We start from the raw sequence: 25,110 nt of genomic DNA, 5'->3' as shown, positions 1-25,110 counted from the left end.
TTGAGATGATTACAGTCAAGCTAATTAAGATATCCATTACCTCATCGCTGCAAGATTTTAGAGCCAGGCTTAGAGCAAACTTCAGATTGGACTTTGTTATTCTAATCCCAGCTTTGTCACTTATTAGTCTGTGAATCTAGGCAGATTTCCTAACCTCTCTGTGGTTCAATCGCCCCAACTAAGGACCATAATAGAACCTACTTCATAGAGTGTTCCCAGGAGTGCATGCACGTGTTAAGTAACTTCAGTCACCTCAGACTATTTGCTACACTATGGACTGTAACTCATCAGGCTCCTCTGTCCCAGGGGTTCTCAGGGCAAGAATACTGGAGTGGGTTGCCATGCCCTCCTCCAGGGGATCTTCCCAGCCCAAGATTTGAACCCGAGTCTCTTATGCCTCCTGCATTGGCAGGAAAGTTCTTTACCACTAGCGCCGCCTGGGAAGCCCTAAGAGTAAATGGTAACGGACAGAGGAGCCTGGTCGGCTATATAGTCCATGGGGTCACAAAGAGTCTGACACGACTGAACACATAGGGTGTTTTGAGAATTAAGTGACAGTATATGTGAAGCATTCAGGACAGTGCCTTGTACAACATAAGCATAAAATAATTATTAGCTAGTATTCTCAGAGAAGGCAATGGCACCCCACTCCAGTACTCTTGCCTGGAAAATCCCATGGACAGAAGAGCCTGGTAGGCTGCAGTCCATGGGGTCTCGAAGAGTCAGACACGACTGAGCAACTTCACTTTCACTTTTCACTTTCATGCATTGGAGAAGGCAATGGCAACCCACTCCGGTATTCTTGCCTGGAGAATCCCAGGGACGGGGGAGCCTGGCGGGCTGCTGTCTATGGAGTCGCACAGAGTTGGACACGACTGAAGCGACTTAGCAGCAGCAGCAGCAGCTAATATTCTTTCATTAGTCCATAAATCCTTATGTAACTGTCTTACATTTTTTAAAGGTGAGTTTCATTCATTCAGCATTTGCTGTGTGTCTGGTACTGTTAAGCACTGCAGGGTACAATGTTCCCTTGAAAGAAAAGTGGGATTTAGCAGATCATGGGGAAAGGAGGGATCCAACATTCTCCTGTCAATTGTTATTCGACAAGACTGGGAGCTGACTGTGGCTCATATCATGAACTCCTTACTGCAAAATTCAGACTTAAATTGAAGAAACTAGAGAAAACCACTAGACCATTCAAGTATGACCTAAATCAAATCCCTTAGGATTATACAGTGGAAGTGACAAATAGATTCAAGGGATTAGATCTGATAGAGTGCCTGAAGAACAATGGATGGAGCTTCATGACATTGTACAGGAGGCAGTGATCAAGACCGTCCCCAAGAAAAAGAAATGCAAAAAGGCAAAATGGTTGTCTGAGGAGGCCTTACAAATAGCTGAGAAAAGAAGAAAAGCTAAACATAAAGGAGAAAAGGTAAGATACACCCATCTGAATGCAGAGTTCCAAAGAATAGCAAGGAGAGATAAGAAAGCCTTCCTCAGTGATCAATGCAAAGAAATAGAGGAAAACAATAGAATGGGAAAGACTAGAGATCTCTTAGAGAAAATTATAGCTACCAAGGGAACATTTCATGCAAAGATGGGCACAATAAAGGACAGAAGCAATATGGACCTAACAGAAGCAGATGTTAAGAAGAGGTGGCAAGAATACACAGAACTATACAAAAAAGATCTTCATGACCCAGATAACCACGATGGTATGATTACTCACCTAGAGCCAAACATCTTGGAGTGTTGGAATGTGTTGGAGTGTGAAGTCAAGTGGGCCTTAAGAAGCATCACTATGAATAAAGCTAGTGGAGATGATGGAATTTCCAAATGAGCTATTTCAAATCATAAAAGATGATGCAGTGAAAGTGCTGCACTCAATATGCCAGCAAATTTGGAAAACTCGGCAGTAGCCACAGGACGGGAAAAGGTCAGTTTTCATTCCAATCTCAAAGAAAGGCAATACCAAAGAATGTTCAAACTACCACACAATTGCACTCATCTCACATGCTTCAAAGTAATGCTCAAAATTATCCAACCTAGGCTTCAACAGTATGTGAAACGAGAACTTCCAGACATCAAGCTGGATTTAGAAAAAGCAGAGGAACCAGAGATCAAATTGCCAACGTCCGCTGGATCATTGAAAAGCAAGAGAGTTCCAGAAAAACATCTATTTCTGCTTTATTGACTATGCCAAAGCCTTTGACTGTGTGGATCACAAAAAATTATGGAAAATTCTTTAAGAGATGGGAAAACTAGACCACCTTACCTGCCTCCTGAGAAATCTGTATGCAGGTCAAGAAGCAACAGTTAGAACTGGACATGGAACAACAGACTGGTTCCAAATTAGGAAAGGAGTACCTCAAGGCTGTATATTGTCACCCTGCTTATTTAACTTCTATGCAGAGTACATCATGCAAAATGCTGGCCTGGATGAAGCATAAGCTGGAATCAAGATTGCCAGGAGAAATATCAATAACCTCAGATACACAGATGACACCAGGCTTATGGCAGAAAGCAAAGAGGAACTAAAGAACCTTTTGATGAAGGTGAAAGAGGAGAGTGAAAAACTGGCTTAAAACTCAACATTTAAAAAACAAAGATCATGGCATCTAGTCCCATCACTTCATGGCGAATAGATGGGGAAACAGTGAAAACAGTGACAGACTTTATTTCCTTGGGCTCCAAAATCACTGCAGATGGTGACTGCAGCTATGAAATTAAAAGATGCTCGCTCCTTGGAAGAAAAGCTATGACAAACCTAGACAGCATATTAAAAAGCAGAGACATTACTTTGCTGACAAAGGTCCATCTAATCAAAGCTATGGTTTTTCTACTAGCAGTCATGTATGGATGTGAGAGTTGGACCATAAAGAAAGCTGAATGCTGAAGAATTGATGCTTCTGAACTGTGGTATTGGAGAAGACTCTTGAGAATCCTTTGGACTACAAGGAGATCCACCCAGTCAATCATAAGGAAATCAGTCCTGAATATTCATTGGAAGGACTGATGCTAAAGCTGAAGCGCCAATACTTTGGCCACCTGATACGAAGAGCTGACTCATTGGAAAAGACCCTGATTCTGGGAAAGATTGAAGGCAGGAGGAGAAAGGGACGACAGAAGATAAGATGGCTGGATGGCATCACCGACTCGATGGACGTGAGTTTGAGCAAGCTCCTGGAGTTGGTTATGGACAGGGAAACCTGGAGTGCTGCAGTCCATGGGGTTGCAAAGAGCTGGACACGACAGAGTCACTGAACAGAACTGAACTGAACTGGGGAAAGGAGGAGGCCACTTTAGGTAGAGGAAACAGCCTGAACAAAATCCTAGAGACAGGACAGTTCAGGGCACATTCAACAGCTGGTATGTTGGGGTTAGACTGTGACAGGGCCTTTCCACACATCCTGGCCTGTCACCCCTGTTCTTCTTCCACCTTCTCCCTTTTCCTTTCGTCTCTCTTTCTCTCTTCTTTTTCCTCTCCCTCCCTCTCTCCCCACAGATCTCAACCTCTTCACCTCCCAAAACAGAAAGGGAATGCACTGAAATTGCCAAAGAGCTTGAATAAAGGGGAAAGGAGGCTGAGTGATTTGAAGATCACTGTCACTGAAGATGAAGAAATGCAAATTCAGACTAAAGTAAAGCTACTGATTTTAGAGTGGTTTCTCGTTACTCCGAAGACCCTGATCGTGTGCAAAGGAAAAAAAAATCATACCCAAACTCTTTATTTTTTACTCATCCTTTACTAAGTCATTATGAAATTTTTCAATTTAACAGGGAGGGGGCTTTTTTAGTAGAATTTTTATTGAACTGCAGCACAGATTCAGATGAGTGACGAATCATAAGTGCACAGCTTGATGTGTTTCCACGAAGCAAGCACACCTGTATGCCCACAGCAAGAAAAAGAAGATGATCAGAATCCCCCCCCCCATACTCCCTTCTCGTAATCTCCCTCCTGTCATGACTGAGTACGCTTCTTAAGTTTTTTTGCTGTTGTGAAATATTTCGAACATAGAGATAAGAATAAAGATTATTTTAATGAACATCTATGTATCCACAATCTGCTAAGCGTTGTCAAATCTTAATAAGATACCACATACCACATATTGCTGTGGCTCATTTATATTTTTAAAGAAAAAAAATACATTTGGGACATCCTAGTTAAATGAACAAGATTCACTGGACATTCACAAATTTCTTTAAAGCACCTACCATTCCAGGCCCTATTACAGGATCATCTCTCTTTATTTGAAAATATTACTCGTATATGTTTACAAACTGTAGATGATACAAAAGAAAATGTGCTCAGTCATGTCCGACTCTTTGCAGCCCTGTGGACTGTAGCCCAACTGATTCCTCTACCCGTGGACTTTTCCAGGCAAGAATTCTGGAGTGGGTTGCTACTTCCTACTCCAGGGGATCTTCTCAACCCAGGAATTAAACCTGCTTCTTCTGTTTTCTGCATTGGCAGGAGGATTCTTTACCATTGCACTACCTGGGAAGCCCTACAAAAGAATATAAGGAGGGAAAAAAAAATCTCTTTCTCACCTCAATTTCCAGTTCCTTAACTTCTTTCCCTGGCAGCAAATATAATGATCAGTTTACAGTATAATCTTCCAGATCTCTCTCTATATATATAGATACATAAAACAATATAGAAATATGGGTGTTTGTATATGTATAAAGATTATATACCGATCTATCTCTTGGATGTCTACATGTGATACTGGATATCTGTCTCTATTTATATATCCTTATCAATAAAATCTTTAGACACGAGCATGCATTTATCTGGGCTTCCCAGGTGGCTCAGATGGTAAAGAATCCATCTGCAATGTGGGGGATCTGGGTTTGATCCCTGGGTTGGGAAGATTCCCTGGATAAGGGAACAGCTACCCACTCCAGTATTCTTGCCTAGAGAATTCCATGGGCAGAGGAGCCTGATAGGCTACATTCCATGGGGGTCGCATATCTATATCCTTTTACATATCTGTGCCTAAGTATAGAGAAAGGCTGATAGATCTATTGATAATTTATCTATCTATAATCATCTCTCTGTCTACCTAGAGAGAGAGATGGAGTGTGTATATCTGTATAGATATGTATATCCCATCCCTTTTCTTACACAAGTCCTGTCATACTCTATGTGCTCTTCTGCATCTTATTTCATTGTTCATATATCTTGCAGCACATTCTATAATGCTTATGGATCTCTCATTGTTTTTTAAAATTTTTATTTAATTCAAGTATAGTTGATTTACAGTGTTTCAGGTGTCCAGCAAAGTGGTTCAGTTATACATGCAACAATGTCGTCTTTCAGATTCCTTTTGACCATAGATTATTACAAGACATTGAATATAGGCCCCTGTGCTATATGGTAGGTCCTGGTTGTTTCTCTATATACGGTAGTGCATCTCCGTTAATTCCAGAGTCCAAATTTATCCCTCCCTCCTGCTTATTCTTTTTAATGGCAGACTATCGTACCACTGAAAGCAATGGCAACCCACTCCAGTATCCTTGCCTGGAGAATCCCATGGATAGAGGAGCCTCATGGCTACAGTCCATCGGGTCGCAGAGTTGGACACGCCTTAGTGACTGAAGAAGGAGATTTTTTTTTAAGTCTTTACTGAATTTGTTACAATACCGCTTCTGCTTTGTGATTTGGCTTTTTGGCCGCAAGGCATATGGGATCCTAGTTTCCTGACCAGGGATGCAACCTGCATCCTCTGAACCGGAAGGCTAAGTCTCAACAACTGGATGGCCAGGAAAGTCCCAGGCAATTGTGATCATCCCAACTTTTTTTTCCCTCACATCACATTGCTTTTGGGGTCTTAGTTCCCCAACCAGAGATCAAACCCACACTTCCTGCAGTGGAAGAGTCGCATCCTAACCACTGGACCACCAGGGAGCCCCCCTATTCCAACTTTAGAGAAGAGGCTATTGATGTCCTAAGAGGCCAAGTGACTTGCCCAGGATCACACTGCTAGCCTATATTTTAACTCAAGTATTTTTTCAGTCATCTGAATTATTGGGAGGTTGGCTGTTTTAGAGCTAGATCCTAGCTGTTTTAGAGCTAGTTGTTGCCACAACTTGGTCTTGTGAGTAAGATGGATGGGAATGAGGGCAGCAGAATAAAAAACCCAAGAATGTCTTCCTTGAGTGTAACTAGTTTCCTTAACTGGAACCAAGCAGAACATGAACATTTTTAATGGATGAATTTCACTAATGCCTAGAGTTTGGGTTTTTTTGGTGTGGTCTTTGATGGTTCCAGAACAAGAAGCACACCCTGGAGGAACTTTGAGCAGTCTGGAATCTCCCATCCATTGTGGGTGTCACATGGCCCTTAGTAAATTGCTTCTCTCTCGGTGTCTGTAATAATGCAACCAGTAAGCAGAAAGATGATAATCTTTACCGGCACTTGAATCGTAATTTCAAATGCATAAAGGCATTTGAAACTCATAACGACCTTGTAGGTAGGCAGCAAAAGCTGCTTTTACTAACCTCATTTTACAGATGAGAAAAACCAAGACTCTGAAAGGGCAGGTAATGGTTAAGCTAGTGATGGAGTGAGGTCTTGAAAACTAGGTCCCTTAATTTGGAGGCCACAGAAGACTCATCTGAACATATTATTTTCTAATATTGACCACAGTAGAATACATCATGATTTGGAAGAGGGGTAGGCTGAGAGGAGGCAGAGAAGAGAAGCGGGGGATGGCGTTAAGACTCCTCTCTGGGGCTAGATCCTGGGTACCATGCTTACTCACTCAACTCTAGCCACCGAGGTCTCAGCTCTGGCAGATGCAATCCCCCACTTTTAAAACAAATATCTTGAAATATTTTATGAAATGTATAGATAATATGCCCTTCTGACACACAGTTTTACTTTGTGTGTGTTTTATTTTCCCAAATAGCCACTGAGCTCCTTGAAGTTAGGGATAGTGTCTTTTTGAGTGTCTTAGTTGCCCCCTCAGTGAATTTCCAATAGTATGTGTTCAATAAAGGCTTCTCCGGTGGCTCAAATGGTAAAGAATCTGCCTGCCATGTGGGAGACCTGGGTTCGATCCCTGGTTTGAGAAGAACACCCTGGAGAAGGGCATGGCAACCCACTCCAGCATTCTTACCTGGAGAATCCTCAAGAACAAAGGAGCCTGGTGGGCTACAGTCCATGGGGTCTCAAAGAGTTGGACACGACTGAGCAACAGAATGTTCAGTAATGTGCTCTTTTCATTATTATTGCTGATAGACAATAATTATTATTACGAATGAAAACACATACAGCTGAGTGCACCAACTGCTTTGACTTCTACCATAATCTATTAGTTTTGCCTTTTCGTGAGTTTCATGTAAGCATAGAATTAGAAGGTATGTTCTCTTTTTGTGTCTAGCTGCTTTCAGAAGCCTATAAGATTCATCCATGTTGTTCCATGAACTGGAATTTCCTTTTTTGGTTGCTGAATAGTCTTCAACTGTGTGACTATGTCACAATGTACTAATTTGCCTGTTGATTTGGGCTGTTTCCAGTCTCAGGCTATTATGAATAGAGCTTTTATCAACATTTTGATATGAGTGTTTTTGTGGACATAAATACTTATCCTCTTGGGTCAGGTAACTGAGTCATAAGTAAGCGTATATCCAGCTTCAGTAAATCCTGCTATGCTCTAAGTGTGTCAATAAAGGAAAAACAGGGGGAAAGTTTCATTAAAAATATGTATTTGGGGACTTCCTTGGTGGTCCAGTGGCTATGATTCAGGGCTCCCAATGCAGGGGCCCTGAGTTTGATCCCTGGTCAGGGAGCTAGATCCCACATGCTGCAACTAAGAGTTTGCAGGCCACAATTAAGATCCAGCACATCTAAATAAATAAATTTAAAAAAATACATATTAAAGTATGTAAATATTGAGACAGTTCCTTAGAAGATATAAAGAAATAGAAAATTGCACCTATTTGCAGTGACATTGTTTGGATTTATGAAATGACAATTATCATATGAACAAATGAACTTCTTCCTTCATGTTTGACATTTTGAAATAAGGATGTATATGTATACTTAGCATTTTTATATATACTTAGAATCACAGTGAGTGAGGCAATGGATATTCCCTTTACTAAGGGGATTTTTCAAACATAGCAACAAGCTCTTGATAAATGTTCAAACAAAACATAATACAGTCGTCCTTCCATGAACATGATACTTGAGATCCTGGAAAATTCAAGTATACTAAAACTAAGCAAGATATACTCTGGGCTTACATGGAGCTAGATGTCTTGGGCAGGGGGGTGGCACTGAAAAGTCACTCAGGCATAGGAAAATTGCTCTTCACACAGGACCATTTTGTACACAGTAGGATGGCTTGGCCCTCAGCCTCTAGAAGGCTCTCTGCCCCATTTACAATAAGATTCAAAATCCCACCAACTACCAAAATGACCATAGGGGGCAGTACCACCCCATTGACTACCACTGTTCAAGACCTGTTCTACAAGAACAGCCATCTGTGCTTCATTATATTTAACTTAACTCATTAATATTAAATGAAATTAAAATTTCAGTTTCTCAGTCATACTAACCACATTTCAACTGCTCAAAAGCCACATATAGCAAAAACTCCGGGAGACAGTGAAGGACAAGGAAGCCTGGCATGCTGCTGTCTATAGTGTTGCAAAAAACTGGACGTGACAGAACAATAGCGACAGAACAATAACCAAAAAGCAAAAATTACCCACAGAGAAAAGCCTGGAACCACATGGTTTCGCTACCTAACTCTACAAATATTTAAAGAATTAACACCAGTTCCTCACAAACTCTTCCTTCAAAATAGAAGAGGGAATACTTCTCAACTCATACTCTGAGGCCCACAGTGCCCGGATATTAAAACCAAACAAAAATGACACAAGAAAAGGAAATTACAGACCAATTTCTCTCATGAATATAGGCATAAAAGTCCTCAGCAAATTACTAGAAAATCTCATACATAAACCATAAACCATAACCAAGTGGGATTTTCTCAGAAATGCAAAGTCAGGTTTGTTTTTCTTTAGTTATTTTTATCTGGCTGCAGAGGGTCTAAGCTGTGGCACACGGGACCTTTAGTTATGGCAAATTCTTAGTTGTGGGATCCAGCACCCTGATCAGGGATTGAACCCAGGCCCCCTGCATTGGGAGCACAGAGTCTTAGCCACTGGACCACCAGGGAAGTCTTGCAAAGTCAGTTTTAATTAAAAACCACATGATCATCTCAATAAATGAAAAAAAAAAGCATTTGACAACATTTTCCACCCATTCATGATCAAAACATCTAACAGAGTAGGCATAGAAGGGAACTTCCTCAATATAATAAAAGGCATCCATAAAAAATCCACAGCTAATATCATCATTAATGAAGAAAGACTGAAAGCTTTCCCCTAAGATCAGGAACAAGACAAGAATGTCCACTGTTGTCATTTCTATTCAATGTTGTACTAGAGGTTCTAGCCAGTGCAATTAGACCAGAAAGTGAAACAAAAGGCATCCAGATTAGCAGAGAACATAATCTTGTATATAGAAAATCCTAAGGAATCTACAAAAACCTATTTGAACTAATAACAAATTTAGCAGGGTTAGAGGTAAAAAGATCAATGGACAAAAATCAATTGTATTTTTAGACACTTGCAACGAAAAGCCCAGAAAGGAAATTAAGACGGTAATTCTATGTACAAAAGCACCAAAAACAGTAAAATATTTAGGCAAAAATTTATCTTTTTTTTTTGCTGTGCTGGGTCTTCACTGCAGCGGGCAGACTTAGTTGGCCTGCAATATGTGGGATTCTAGTTCTCAGACCAGGGATCAAACCTGTGTCCCCCATACTGGAAGGCAGACTCCTTACCACTAGACCACCAGGGAAGTCCCTAGGCATAAATTTAACAAAAGAGATACAAAATGTGTATGATGAAAAAAGCAGCAAAACATTGTTGAAAAAGAATAAAGATCGGGCTTCCCTGGTGGCTCAGACTGTAAAGAATCTGCCTGCAATGCAAGAGACCTGGGTTCAACCTTGGGTCGGGAAGATCCCCTGGAGAAGGAAATGGCAACCCATTCCAGTATTCTTGCCTGGAGCATTCCATGGACAGAGGAGCCTGGTAGGCTACTGTTCATGGGGTCGCAAAGAGTCAAACATGACTGAACAACTAACACTTTCATTAATAAATAAGTGAAGGACATCCCATGTTCATGGATCATCAATTAGCCCTTTCATTGATGTGGTTCAGGTTTAATCCTGGATGGGGAACTAAGATCCCACAAGCCACAAAGCGCAGACAAAAGAAAAAAAGCTTTGAAAAAAAATTCCACATGTAAATGAAATCCTACAGTATTTGTCTTTTGCTGTCAATCTTATCTACCTAGCGTAATGCCTTCAAGCTTCATCCATGTAGCTGCAAATGGTAGAATTCGTGTGTGTGTGTGTGTGTGTGTGTGTATTTTTTTTTGCCACAACTTCTTCATCCACTTATCCATCAGTGGATGCTTGGGTTGTTTCCATGTCTTGGCTACTGTAAATAATGCTGCTATGAACATAGGGGTGCAGATATCTTTTCTTTTAAAAATTTTTATTCATTTTTGGTTGCGCTCGGTCTTCGTCGCTTTCTCTAGTTGCAGTGAGCCAGGCTACTCTTCCTTGAGGTGCACCGGCTCTAGGATGAGTGGGTTCAGTAGTTGTGGCGCTCAGGCTTAGTTGCTCCACAGCATGTGGAATCTTTCCAGACCAGGGATCGAACCCGTATCCCCTGCATTGGCAGGCAAATTCTTATCCACTGAGTCACCAGGGAAGTCCAGATATCTTTTCAAGTCAGTGCTTTCATTTCCTTTAGATATATTCTCAGAAGAGGAATTGCTGCATCGTATGGTAGTTAAATTTTTGAAGATCTTCTTACCGTTTTCCACAGTGGCTGTGCAAAGTTACAGTCCTACCAATGCTCAAGTGTTCTCTTTACTATTCATCCTTGACAGCGTTTGTTATCTCTGGTCTTTTTGAGGATGGCTATTCTAAGAGGTGACATGTTACTGTGGTTTTTATTTGCATTCCCCTAATGACTAGTGGTTTTTTTGTTTTGCTTTGGCCGCCCCACTTGGCTTGCGGGATTTCAGTTCCCTGACCAGGGTCTGAATTCAGGCCACAGTACTAAAAGCCAGGAATCCTAACCACTAGGCCACCAGGGAACTTCCATGACTAGTGATGTTGAGCATCTTTTCAAGTACCTGTTGACCTATTAACCTTTCATATTTCTTTGGAGAAATATCTATTCAGTTCCTTTGTCAACTTTTAATTGGATTGTCTTTTTTTTTTGCTACTGGATTGTATTATTTCTTTACATATTTTGGATATGAATTCAGCCATCTGTATTTCAACAAGCCTTATGGTGCACACTCATTGGAAAAGACCCTGATGCTGGGAAAGATTGAAGGCAAAAGGAGAAGAGGTCAGCACAGGATGAGATAATTGGATAGCATCACCAACTCAATGGACGTGAACTTGGGCAAACTCTGGGAGATAGTGAGGGACAGAGAGGCCTGGCGTGCTGCAGTCCATGGGGTCATGAAGAGTCCGACACTGACTTAAGGACTGAACGACATGGTGCACACTAAGGTTTGAGAACCACTGAAATAAGATGAAAGGCAGTCAAACCACCACGTGATCTAAGCCAACATTAACTGAGTGCCACGCTTTCCCAGGGGCCCATGTAATCTCCACAACTACGTTATGATCTGTTGGTCTTGCTAACATTTGACAGATCAAGAGATTGAGGTTCAGAGAGATGAAGAGATTTGCGTTAAGATTTTAGAACTACTGGATAGCAGATAGAAACCAGGTTTCTCCACCTCCAAAGCCCATGCTGTCAACCACCAAGTCCTCATTTTCCCTGAATGTGGGCCAAAAATATCACTGATAGAGATGGGGTAGTCTCAGAGGGTACCTGAATGTTCATTTTACATTCCAACAGCTATATATTTTAACACGTTCTTGAAAAATATATATATAACTAGCATTCCAAACTCATGATTTTAATAGTAACATTGTTTCCCTTTAAAATAACCAAATTTTATTAAAAGTTAACTGCTTCAATGAAAAATCTTAATATTGTTATGCCCAGGTATAGCAAATATGGTAGAGACAGTAATAATGAAGGGTGGGAAATACTGCAAAGTCAACCTCAGTCACTTTGAAAATATGTAACAGATTTGTGCATTTTACTGTATATAAATAATACCTTGAAAAAGGACTGTAAACAAGACTGGATTCTAGGTAAAACTGTGCCTGTTGAAGCATTTAGAGAGAGGTGGTTTGTAGTCACCCTCTTTGAAATACATCACAAAAATAAGTTGAACTAAGGAAAGGTTAGATGTGCGTGGAAGGTTGGCTACATGACAAAGCAAACAGCAAAACATCCACTGTAGAAGCCAGGTGGTGCACAGAATAGTACTCATTGTCCAAGTTCTTTCAGCCTCTGCAGGTTTGGAAACTTACATGTTGGCAGAAAAAAAAGGTATATAGATTGTCCCACACAGTGAATGAATGAGTAAATGAATAAAGGAATTAACAAACAAAGCCTCAAAGACTAGACAATTTGCTGAAGTACTTCCTTTACACTCTCCTTATATATTCCATAGTGAACTTACTATTTTTATAAACAGAAGAAAATGTTTTTGTTTTTTAAAGCCTTTATTGAATTTGTTACAATATTGCTTCTGTTTTATGTTTTAGTTTTTTGCCCAAGAGGCTTGTGGGATCTTACCTCCCTGACCAGGGATCAAACCCCTAACCCTTGCATTGGAAGGTGAAGTCTTAACCACTGGACTACCAGGGAAGTCCCAGGACATGTGTTCAGAGAGAAAAATGGCACAAGAGTCAATTGATAAAATAGGCATTTATTCTGACGGCCTAATGGCAAGAAATTTCCCAAAACCAGCTTGACAGTGGTAGAAAAGTTGCTGCCCCTCCATCCAAGGGGAATGGGGCCTCAGCACTTTTCTACACTCCAGCCATGTAGGGAAGGCTGGGGATAGATCTCATAGATGGGATCTGGGTAGGCATGGGGTCAGTCCAACCTGCCCACCTATCAGTAGAGTCCCAGGTCAGCGTGTCCTATGTCCCGAGGAGTCAGAATGTCAGGTGAGTTGGCAGAGGAAATCATGCAGAGGCAGGGCCAGGAGCCCTGAAAGTGAGATCCCCAAGGTGTCGGAGATACAGGCAGTTGCCATGGCAAATTCCCGGTGCTCATCGCTGGTCTGGGGAGGGTGGGGAGCAAAGGTGAGGCTTCAGTCCTCAACACCCCTGCTTGGGACTTTTCCCAGAGAGGCCACCCACCCACAGCCCTCGCCCAGCTGGTGCTGACCTCTAGGGCAATGTTGTGAAAGGTGTTCACGTAGGCTGCACCCCCTAGGAGCCCCTCAAACACAATGATCAGGAAGATGAGGTAGATGCTCGGCAGGAAGCTCAGCCACACGTCCACCAGCAGGAACGCCAGGTTGAGGCACTGTGGGTGCAGGGAGAGGGGAGGGGTGAACCGAGGACCAGAGGAGGGCAAGAAGGGAGGTGCCGTCCTGTGATGAAAGTGAGGGCTGACAGGCGGGGACCAAATTCCAACACCCAGCTGGCCTACCGGACCCTGGGATCTGGGGGAGGCCTCCCTACCGCTTCCCAGCAGCCTGGACCCTGGGGGTCTCCTCCCCTCCTCCCCGTGCCCGTGTCTCTCCCACCATCTGGGATGCTAGCCTGCGGTCCCCTACTTGGACTCTCCTAGTCACCACTGTTCACGGCTCAGCTTGGATCAAGGCCACTCTCACTCCCATGATTTCATTCCTCCTCCCAAAGGCTCCCTGAGTGGAGAGGTCTCCCCTCCCCTTGATTTTACCAACCAGAAGCTAAGTGAGACCAGAGGCTCTCAACTAGGCATGACTCTGCTGCCTATGGGACATGCGGCAACATCGAGATGTTCCTGGTTGTTACACCTGGGGAGGAAGGGTGCTACAGGCATGGAGTAGGCAGAGGCCAGGGAGGCTGCTCAACATCCTATGGCTCCCAGAGCAGCCTAACAACAAAGAACCATCCAGGCTCAAAATGCCAATAAAGCTGAGATTGAGAAACCGGGGCTTGGATGTTCGGCTTGCTGACCCCACTCACGGGTATAGGTCCCTTCCTCCGTGTCCTAGTCCTTCAAGGCATCCTACTGACCCAGTGGGACATAAGTTTGCCTCCCCAGTCTGTAGGCCACCCCAGTGGTTCACATGCTTAATGTACTGGGTTGGCCAAAAAGTTCATTCGAGGTTTTCCCCATGATGGCATGGGAAAACCCGAATGAACTTTTTGGCCAAGCCAATACATACAGATCACCTGTGGGTCTTGTTACCTACACAGGCCTTGCCCTCAGAGGTTCTAATTCAGGAAGCCAGAGGTGGGCTCAGGGATCTGCATCTAAAAGAGCATACCCTAGTAATACCAAGGTCATCCCAGAAATACTATAGACACATTCACCTGGCTCATTAGGGCCAGATGCTTTCTGTAATGGAATCAAACAATTATACGCCGCTAATTCTATGAAGTGGCCTTGCTTAAATTATAGCGAAAATCATAAGTGACCCATTTCAGTGGCATCTAATGAAGATTCCTGAGTTAAGAACTGATACAATTTGGAACTTGGCAAGTACAAAGCCCTGGGCTGGCAGTAGTTTAAATAAATAAGGAAGAAACTGAGAGGATATTTGCATGCAGTTGACTTAACATTAAAGTATAATCTATTCTAATGCTGTACCTTGTTATCATAGAAGTGAGTCAAAATTATTAAAAAGGGCAAAGGACTTTCCTCTAAGTTCAGCAGCTCAGTCGTGTCCAACTCTTTGAAACCCCATGGACTGCAGCACACTAGGCTTCCGTGTCCATCACCAACTCCCAGAGCCTACTTGATCTCATGTCCATTGCATCAGTGATGCCATCCAACCATCTCATCCTCTGTCTTCTTCTTCTCCTCCAGCCTTCAATCTTTCCCAGCATCAGGGTCTTTTCCAGTGAATCAGTTATTCGCATCAGGTGACCAAAGCTTTGGAGTTTCAGCTTCAGCATCAGTCCTTCCAACGAATATTCAGGACTGATTTCCTCTAGGATGGACTCATTGGATCTCCTTGCAGTTCAAGGGACTCTCAAGAGTCTTCTCCAACACCACAGTTCAAAAGCATCAATTCTTTAGTGCTCAGCTTTCTTTATAGTGGGCTTCCCTGGTAGCTCAGATGGTAAAGCATCTGCCTGCAATGCGGGAGACCTGGGTTCGATTCCTGAGTTGGGAAGATCCCCTGGGGAAGGAAATGGCAATCCACTCCAGCACTCTTGCCTGGAAAATCCCATGGACGGAGGAGCCTGATAGGCTACAGTCCATGGGGTCGCGAAGAGTCGGACACGACTGAGCGACTTCACTTTCACTTTCACTTTTCTTTATAGTCCAACTCTCACATCCATAAATGACTACTGGAAAAACCATAACTTTGACTAGATGGACCTTTGTGAGATTTATTTTAAAGGTCACCTTTTTATATGCCCTTCTGGACTTCCCTGGTGGCTCAGACAGTAAAGAGTCTGCCTGTGGAGACCCAGGTTCAATCCCTAGGTAGGGAAGATCTCCTGGAGAAGGAAATGGCAACCCACTCCAGTATCCTTGCCTGGAAAATTCCATGGATGGAAGAGTCTGGCAGGCTACAATCCGTGGGGTCTCGAAGAGTCAGACACGACTGAGCAACTTCACTTTCTTTCTTTCTTTCTTTCTGTTCCCAAGAGCATGATCCAGAGGGATATTAAAATAATTTGGAGGTTGCCAACCACTTGTTTTGGGCTTCCCTGATGGCTCAGTGGTAAAGAATCCGTCTGCCAAGCAGGAGATGTGGATTTAATCACTGGGTTTTGGAAGATCCCCTGGAGAAGGAAATGGCAACTTGCTCCAGTACTCTTGCCTGGAAAAAAAATCCCCTGGACAGAGCAAACTGGCAGGCTACAGACCATGGGATTGCAAACAGTTGGACATGACTGAGTGGCTGAGCACACAATAAGGACTTATTTTTGTTTGACCAAGAACTCTGACATTTACAAACAAATAAAAAGATATGAATGGTTAAAATCATGTTTTCTTCTATAAAAAAAAGTTGAAGCTTTATTAGTTACCTTCAGTGGCTTTAACTGCATGACAACGAAACATGATTGCTGGTTACGTAGAACTCCTTTCGTTAAAACTGTTGTACGGAAAGGTGTTTTTGTTCATTTAAAGCTTAATCACTTACATGACCTTTGCCATGAATTTGCTCACCAGTCTTGAGATAAATAACCTGCTTTACTCACAAAGTCACTGGTTCTATGTAGTTAACCACCCAGGATAAAAGAACAGGATGTTTTCTGATTGTTAGAAACATTCTTTGAAAGTCTTTCTCTTTGCATGAGGCTTGGGTAAATAGTCACCTAACTGATTAAGACATGATACACACTCTCATTCTTTCATGCTTCACATTTCCATTTCTTACAACCATGCCCAGTTTACAGATGAGGAAACTGAGGTTCAAGATTAGTTCAGAGACCTGCCCTAAATCACACAGCTACTGAGTATAGAAGCTGGTATCTGCACCGGGGCTTGCTGAGCACCTGAGGCCATGCATCTTACACAGACCCCTGCTGGCTTCCATTCCCCATGATTAAAACATGGTGGGATGTGATCAATAACCCCTGCTGAGGGAAGGAAATGATGGACCCTGGGGAAGCTGGGAGCCAAGGGAGGAGGAAAGTGAGGGCCAGGGGCTCAGTACCTGCAGCAAGGCCAGGACCCATGTGTGGCGGATGGGACAGCAGCGGAGGGAGGAGCGGGAGGCAAAGACGCCGGCCTGGTACAGCATCTGGTACCTTCGATGAGGCACAGAGAAGGAGGAAGCCCCTCTGGTGCCTCCTCGGCAGGGCAGCCCCTCCCAACCCCAGTCATTATCAAGGGGCACCCCCAGCCCCCTGCCGGTCCTGCCACACACCCCGACTCTTCTCACCAGCGGTACTGCTCAGCATGAGTCAGGAACGTGTTCCGGAAGAAGAGGAGTTCAAACTGCAGCAAAGAGCAGACAGAGGAGATGGACAAGGCCATGTGGGTCCCCACCTCCATCATCGTTCCCACACCCCTCCTGGCAGCCCTCACTCACAAGTCCCTGGTTGATGAAATACTCAGCAAAGTAAACCAGCACCAAGGGGACGATGTAGTGCAACAGGCCCTGGAAAATCAGGAGACATGAGCGGGAGGCGGGTGATGAACGCTGGCCGCGGGGGACACGCCACAGCTATCGTCTGTACCTTAAACACGGTCCACCTTTCCTGAAGGGAGAGGGGTGAGCCAGAGCCTGCAGGGCAGCCGGGAGAGAAGGGCAGGTGAGGTCAGCACCTTGACTCAGAAAAAGGGGTGCTGGTGTGCAGGAATCAACCAGCCGATACTACAATGTGAATGCACACAGGCCACTGGACTGTACAATTCAATATGGTTAAATGGGCAAACTTCATGGTATGGATATTACCATGATTAAAAAAAAAAGTAACCAGATAAAAGACTTTTTCATGACTCCTGTATAGCCTTTTTTTTTTTTTTTGCCACATGATTCAGCATGTGGGATCTTAATTCCCTGACCAGGGATTGAACCTGTGCCCCTTGCACTGGAAAGCAGAGTCTTAACCACTGGACCATCAGGGAGGTCCCTGTATAGCTTACAGCTTGATGGTGGTATACAGGGCCCTGCCCCCAGCCACACTGGGCCCCTCTTTCTGTTTCTTTGAACATCCAAGCTCATTCCCACCACAGGGCCTTAACACTTGCTGGTCCCTCTGCCTGGAACCTATTCACCCCAATGTACACAGAACTGACTCCTTGTCTTTCATATTTCAGCCCAATGAGATGTCCTCAAAAAGCCTTCGATGAGCACCTTCTCTAAGTAGAACCCCTCTCCTTTCCACCATGTCATTTCCAAGCACATCACTCTGTCATGCTCTTCTAATACTTATCAACAACATGTGAAAATGAGTTTCTGACCTGGTTATTTGTTTACAAATGATACAATACGTAGTATTTGATAATTTTTTTTTTTTTTTGCCATACTGCACGGCATATGGAAACTTAGTTCCCTGACTAGGGACTGAATCCATGCCCCTTGCATTGGAAGTGCAGAGTCTGAACCACTGGACTGCCAAGGAAGTCCCAAAGATGAGTGTTTCTTGAAGAGATGAATGCGATTGCTGCTGCTGCTAAGTCGCTTCAGTCGTGTCCAACTCTGTGCGACCCCATAGATGGCAGTCCACCAGGCTCCCCCGTCCCTGGGATTCTCCAGGCAAGAACACTGGAGTGGGTTGCCATTTCCTTCTCCAATGCATGAAAGTGAAAAGTGAAAGTGAAGTCGCTCGGTCATGTCCCACTCTTCTCGACCCCATGGACTGCAGCCTACCAGGCTCCTCCATCCACGGGAGTTTCTAGGCAAGAGTACTGGAGTGGGCTGCCATTTCCTTCTCTGATGAATGTGATTGGCTCTCACCATAACTGACATGCCCATCCACGTCCCCTCCAAATTCCCCACAGAAAGACTGAAACCCAGAGAGAGAAAGTGACCACCGCTCTGAGGAGCTCCTGAGTCTCCTACCTGGCTTCGACTCTGAGGCCTCATTGTTGATCAGGGGCTGCCGAGCTGCTGTGTCTGAATCCTCTTCCCCTCTGGGATCCTGCGGCCCAGGAGATGTGAGCAACAAGAAATAGCTAGAAATGGACAGAATGAAGGAAGATTGAAGAGCCTCTGTTGGGCTGTAAAGGCTGCCCCCTCCCAGGATAGCCCCCATCATTCCTCCTCTCCTCCAAGACACCTCAAACCCGGCCAGAGAGCCTCCAACTGTGCAAAAATGCTTCTTCCTCTGGAGCTGAAATGTATATCCTTGTTGTTTCTAATCCACAGGCCCTCGTTTTGACTCTCTGCTCACAACAAGCCTGTCAGTTCTGCCTTCTTGTTATTTTCCTAATAATCACTCTTGTTTAGTCACTAAGTCGTCTCAGACTCTGTGACACCATGGACTGCAGCCCGCCAGGCTCCTCTGTCCATGGGATTTCTCAGGCAAGGATACTGGAGTGGGTTGCCATTTCCTTCTCCAGGGGATCTTTCCCACCCAGGGATCGAACCCGAGTTTCCTGCATTGGCAGGTGGATTCTTTAGCACTGAGCGACCAGGGAAGTCCCAATAATCGCTCCAGCTTCCATTTATGATGTGCTCATCCTGTACTCTGGATGAGCACTTCAGAACTTCCCAAAGTTCGGTCACTTATGTTTTGCCTTCATGATATTCGCCATGTCCATATCCCTCCTGTATATAGTATTTTTTACTATTTCCCTTTCAATTGATTCCCTTTTTCTACATGGCCTGGTCCTAAGCAATCTTCTGCGAAATCACAGGTTTGATTGACCAATGAAAATGTTTTCCTAACACACATGGAAACACACACAAAATGAACAGAGTCCACCTATGGGAAAACTGAGGGTCAGAGACGTAAAGCAACTTGTCCCATGTAACACAGCTAACAAGGAGCAGGCTCCAGAATCCAAACCCAGGCCTGTCAGAGATGCCACATCCTCCCACTTGGCTGTAGGGATCTGAAGATCAGGATCACAGTCAAGTTCTCGCTCCTTGAATCCCGGCTGCTTACCTGGCCAGCAGCAGGGTGGGGATGCCCAGCATGGACAGCAGGGTGTGCTGGGGAGAGAGGCCAGCCTGGGTGAGGCCCAGGTAAGACAGCGCCCCTAGCAGCCCTGCTCCCCCAGTACCTGAGGACCAGCAGGAGATCACGGCCCTGAGAAGGAGAACACAGTAGCACTAGGCAGGACCAAAGCCAGCAGCGGGACCCCCGCCCCCCACTCCCCGCTCTGCCTGCTTACCTGGGGTAGAAGGCAGTGAGCGAGAGGAAGGTGATTTCCCCCAGACCTGAAGAGATGCTAGCCAAGACCACACCTGGGGGGGAGCAAGCATGGCAGTGGCTACAGCCAGCCTTTCCCCGACAGCCCCGATCCCCTAAGCAGGTGTGGCCGCAGCCTCCTCTGCATCCACACGGAGGGGCTGAAAAGACATCTCCTGGGACTTCCCTGGTGATCCAGTGGTTAAGAATCTGCCTTCCAGTGTAGGGGATGTGAGTTCAATCCCTGGTCGGGGACCTAACATCCCACATGATGCCGGGCAACTAACTTCATGCTCCGCAACAAGAGAACATTGAGCCACAGCTAGAGAAGACCTCACATGCCGCAAACTAGAGAAAGCCCTCTTGCTGCAAGGAAGACCCAACGCAGCCAACAATCAAATATATAAAAACAGCTCCCTTGGATAGGCTGGGCTCCAGATGTGAAGTGGAACCAAGCCCCTTGCTTGTACGTCCCCTCATAGGGAATGGCACCCTCCACCCACCCAGCTATCAAACCAAGAGCAAGAACTCATTCTTTTTGTTTGTTTTGGCTGGGCGCGCAGCTTGCAGGATCTTAGTTCCCCAATCAGTTTTCCAACCTGGGCCACAGCAATGAAAGCGCTGAGTCCTAACCACTGGACCACCAGGGAATTCCCAAGAATTCCCTGTCCTTGATGCCTCCTCCACCTCCATCACACACTCTTGGTGACTGCTCATCTTGATCTCCATCTATTCAGTCCATTTTCTCCCATCTCCCCTACCTATCCCTCCAGATTGACCTCATCTCCCATCTCCTACCATGACAGTCTTAGCAGGTGTCTGAGGGTTACAAAAAATGATTTCTCTCCTCTGGGAAGTTGGGGAGACTACCCTGTCTGTTGTGGATCCTTTGAACCCCCCACTTGACATAAAACCTCCCACTCACCACACAGGCTGATCGTCACCGAATGAGAAAAGGCAACTAGGAGGAAGCTTCCTGCAGCACAGATCCCACTGGTGAGCACCCGGGGGCTGAAGGGAGGTGGGAGATGGGGATGGTCAGCTCCCCAGCCCTCCCCGCCTCCCCACTCACAGACCCCACCTGCCTTTCCTCCCACCACCCACACCCAGACCTGTAGGGCAGCAGATGAAGGCCAAGAGGAGCCAGCAATTTGATGATGAGGGTGGGAAGGATGTCAGCCAGAAGCACCGCCTGGGATCAGAGAATCAAATGAGACCCCAGACCTTCCCAGGGACAAGCCTCCCAACCCAGTGGCCAGGAAAAGACAGAAACCCGATTAGATGGGCTACAAACACAGGTTCTGATATCACACAGGTCTGGATCCCAGTCCCAGCTCTGCCGCTCCTGAGCTATGTGTTCAGTATTCACATTCTCTGAGTTTCAGTTTATTTAGAAAATGGAGATAATTATAGAGCCTAATTCACAGGACTGTTATATGGATTCAATAAGCTAACTCCTGCTGCACACAGGAAGTGCTCAGTAGATGACAGCATTAATGATTAGAATCATGGGTGCTGGGTTCTAAGTGGGTGGGATCTATGGACCCAGAAGAAGGGGAAGGGAAGGAGCAGATGGGTACTCACTGCTGTGGAGACAGGGTTGCAGTCAAATCGAGATGAGCTATTGTGGGAGGTGGGCGTTGGGTCTGGGTCCACCTGATGAGAGAGAAGAAAGTTTTTCACCCAGGGAGGGAGGAGGGCAGACAAACAAGACCTGGCTCCATTCCCAGCTCTGCTCTGACTTGGAAGGATGTCCTTGGGTCAGCCCTGGCCTCTTGAGACCTCACTTTCTCTATGGGCACAATGGGGAGGGGGTTTCCACGGGAGTCTCAAATTAACAGTCGACATGCCAAAGAGGGCCCTGTAAACAGACTTTATTTGGGTAACACACTTGGGAACTTTCATTTTAAAAACCTAGAGGTTTCCAGAAAAATTTGCTCTCGGACCAAATTCCCTGTTGGACCTGCAAGGTGGTAGCTGCTCCTCCTAGGCCTGCCTCCTCCAGCTCATGATAGACAAGAAGTTCTCAACCAAAGGTGATTATACCCTCCAGGGAACATTTGGCCATGTCTGGAGACATTCTTGGTTGTCACCAACTGGAGGGTGAGGGACATTCTATTAGTGTCCAGTGGGTAGAGGCCGGAGATGCTGTTAAACATTGTATGATGCATAGGAAAATCACCCAACAAAGAATTATCCAGCCCCAAATGTCAACAATAATGCTGGGGTTAAAAAACCATGCTTTAGACCATAGTTCCATCCAGCCAACATTTGAGTTTGCAATTGGTTTGCAAGAACCAACTGATTCTTTTCTAAAAAAAGCTTTAAATTTTATCCATTTTTGGCTGTGCTGGGTCTTCATTGTTGCAGTCTTTTCTCTAGTTGTGGCACGTGGGGGCTACTCTCTAGTTGCCGTGGGCAGGCTTCTCACTGTGGTAGCCCCTCTGTTGCAGAGCAGGGGCTCTAGGGCACTCAGGATTCAGGAGTGGAAGCCCACAGGCTCCATAGTTGCGGCTCCTAGGCTCCAGAGCACAGGCTCAATAGCTGTGGCTCATGGGCTTATTTGCTCTGCGGCATGTGGGATCTTCTCAGATCAGGGATTGAACCCTAGTCTCCTGCACTGACAGGCAGATTCTTTACCACAGAGCCACCAGGGAAGCCCATACCAATTGATTCTTAAAGGCCCTTACTGCTCTGAGGTCTGGAAACTTTAGCCATCTTGCCCCACCCCTTAGTCACCCCATTCCATGAGTGTTTCAAGTGGGTCTCTGCCCAAGGTGAGTCCCTCCTCTTCCCACAGTGACTGGAGGTGGTGGTAGAGAGGGTCACTTACATGGCTCTGATTCCCAGCTGTTCTCTGGTGACTAAGGATGTCATGGGCAGCGCTGAGCATCACCACGTAAGAGAAGTTGTTGCAGAGGCCCAAGAGCCTGGAGTGAGCAGGACAGATTCCCCCCACCCCCAGTTTTATTGAGATACAAGTGACAAAAGAGAATAGATCATAACTTCTATTTAGGACTACAATCTATCCACCGTCCCAGCACCACACCTCCCACTTTCCCATGCCTTCTTTTTCCTCTGTCTTCAGACCACATCCCCATGGACTGGGAGGGTTCAAAATACAGGCCTTGAGATGACAAATTTAGGTTCACATCTAATCTCCGAGACCTCTCCCAGGAAGAGAAGGAAGTCATCCCTGATGATTCTCTCCTCCAAGCTCCCACCATGACTCAGTCCCTGGGGCATTTCTCATCCACGGGAAATCCACTGTCTCCAACTGTGGTACAGTAGAAAGATCCTGGGGGCTTGAAACCCAAAGGACTATGTTCAGGTCCCAAGTCTGCCACTTCCACTTGAGCGGCCTGAGTCATGTGTAAAATGGGGATACAAATTTCCCTGCTAACTATCTCACAGAGCGATGTAGAGATCAAAACAAGATAATACCCTTTATGATCTATGAAGGATCTTGTTCACTTACTCTCATCTCCCACAGCTGCTGTCAGTGATGGGTAGGGAATAGGGCACAGCAATAGAATTTCATGTGTCCTTTTCACAAGCCTACGAAGTGGTACTGCTGCTCCTCCCATTTTACTGCTGAGAAACTGAGGCTCAGAGAGAGAAGCCTCGCTTTCAACCCAATCTGCTACCCAAGTCCTTGATGCTTGTTGCTGTTGTTGTAAACATCACCAAGTCATGTCCGACTCTTTGCGACACCATGGACTATAGCCCGCTTGGCTTCTCTGTCCATGGGATTTTCCAGGTAAGGATACTGGGGTGGGTTGCCATTTCCTTCTCCAGGGGATCTTCCCAACCCAGGGATTGAACCTGGTTCTCCTGCTTGCCAGGTGGATTCTGTACTGCTGAGCCACCAGGGAAGCTCCCTTGATGTTTAAATTAGTGCTAAAATTCTTTCCCAAGCCTCAGTGTTTGAATGATTTCAGGAGGTAGACAGATGACTTTTTAAAGTTAGTGATGCATTTATTCAAAAATGCATTAAGAAAATACTGGCTTTCCATTCAGAATAGTGACTTACAGTTTTCTTTTTAAAAATACAAGTATTTACAAATTTAAAGGCTGAGTTCATTGCAGTAAAAACAAGAAAAAAATAACCCTCCAGGTGATATGCAGAACTGACCAAAAGGTGAAAGTGAATGAGTGAAATGTGGAAAATTTACAGTGGACCTCAGGGCAAAAAAAAAAAAAAAAAAAAACTTCCCTGGTGGCTCAGTGGTAAAAAATCTGCCTGCCAAGGCAGGAAATGTCGCTTCCATCCCTCGGTGGGAAAGATCCCCTGGAAAAGCAAATGGCAAATCACTCCAGCATTCTTGCTGGAAAATCCTGCTGGCAAAGGAGCCTGCCTGCCTGGCAGGTTACAATTCACTGGGTTGCAAAAGAATCTCGACTTAGCGACCAAAACAACAAACAATAAAAATATTTTGTGAATTCAGCTCCTTTTCTGAAACTCAACTCTTCCCACCCGCTTTTTACTTATTCAGGCCACTCACCAGAAGCCCACCGCGTTCTTCCAATGGGCGCCCTGACTGTCTTGCAGCGGAGGCCGAGGTGCCGGGTCTGTCTCCTCCCCTGAAAGGGGGAGAAAAAAAGGGCATGACCCCCACCCCAGTCTCAGGTGCACGATGGTCCCACGGATATTCTCCCGGGGCCGACCAGCGCCCGAGCCTGTCAGGTACGTCGCGAGGACAGAGGAAGTCAATCCCGTGAGGGTCGGCGGCTATACTCACCCTCGGAATCCGAAAGGCGCCGCGGCGAGCCCGCACAGCCTCCCATGGCATCAAGTTCTGGTAAAGTTGGCTCCAATGGGACGGATGAGGGTCTGAGACAGGTAAGAGGGATCAACGCCCCATTGCCGTCCCAGCTCCGAGTCCTCCGCTGCATTCACGCCCGGCGAGCCACGACCCTAACCCGAGGCTCCATCTCCCGCCCTCGCACGCCCTACCACCCCCGGTTGTCGGACTCTGCCCCCGTCCTCTCTAAAGCAGGGGGCCCTGCAGCCTGTACCTTTAAGAGCAGCTGAACATTTCGCACCCGCACCCTTAAACAGGCAGTCACGTGACCGCACCGGTGGTTCCCTCATCACGTGCTTCAAGGTCCTCACCACTTCCGGATCTTCTCTCTGCCTTCGTTTTAG

The 25,110-nt window shown here is 45.4% G+C and overlaps 1 protein-coding gene across 3 annotated transcripts; it reads right to left on the bottom strand.

Moving 5' to 3' along the window:
- Positions 1 to 12,940: 12,940 nt before the first annotated feature.
- On the bottom strand, positions 12,941 to 25,108 carry CLN3 (CLN3 lysosomal/endosomal transmembrane protein, battenin). 3 transcript variants are annotated; one of them, XM_068967937.1, is made up of 16 exons: positions 24,981 to 25,108; positions 24,704 to 24,795; positions 24,467 to 24,545; positions 22,795 to 22,891; positions 21,546 to 21,617; positions 21,074 to 21,153; positions 20,887 to 20,972; positions 19,945 to 20,017; positions 19,716 to 19,859; positions 18,668 to 18,780; positions 17,340 to 17,386; positions 17,192 to 17,260; positions 17,042 to 17,097; positions 16,814 to 16,907; positions 13,372 to 13,512; positions 12,941 to 13,264 (listed from the first exon to the last, which is right to left on the bottom strand). In XM_068967937.1, exons 2-16 carry the CDS (start codon positions 24,747 to 24,749, stop codon positions 13,145 to 13,147), a joined length of 1,317 nt encoding a protein of 438 aa, XP_068824038.1. In that variant the 5' UTR covers positions 24,750 to 24,795; positions 24,981 to 25,108; the 3' UTR covers positions 12,941 to 13,144. The 3 variants fall into 3 exon arrangements, with proteins under 3 accessions (XP_068824038.1, XP_068824036.1, XP_068824037.1); XM_068967935.1 differs by lacking the exon at positions 24,981 to 25,108 and having other exon boundaries at positions 24,704 to 24,953; XM_068967936.1 differs by lacking the exons at positions 21,546 to 21,617; positions 24,981 to 25,108 and having other exon boundaries at positions 24,704 to 24,953.
- Positions 25,109 to 25,110: the final 2 nt, after the last annotated feature.

This window comes from Capricornis sumatraensis, chromosome 3 (genome assembly GCF_032405125.1).
Source record: "Capricornis sumatraensis isolate serow.1 chromosome 3, serow.2, whole genome shotgun sequence".
NCBI classification, from domain to species: domain Eukaryota; kingdom Metazoa; phylum Chordata; class Mammalia; order Artiodactyla; family Bovidae; genus Capricornis; species Capricornis sumatraensis.
Note: the sequence above shows the minus strand (reverse complement) of the source record. Positions and strands in the feature narration are given on the sequence as shown.

Coding starts and splice junctions, on each gene's coding strand:
- CLN3 (XM_068967935.1), bottom strand. CDS start 24,857: ATGCAGCGGAGGACTCGGAGCTGGGACGGCAATGGGGCGTTGATCCCT. Junction 20,973..21,073: donor CTTCATCTGCTGCCCTACAG/GTCTGGGTGTGG, acceptor ACCTCCCTTCAG/CCCCCGGGTGCTCACCAGTG. Junction 16,908..17,041: donor CATGCTGAGCAGTACCGCTG/GTGAGAAGAGTC, acceptor GCCTCATCGAAG/GTACCAGATGCTGTACCAGG.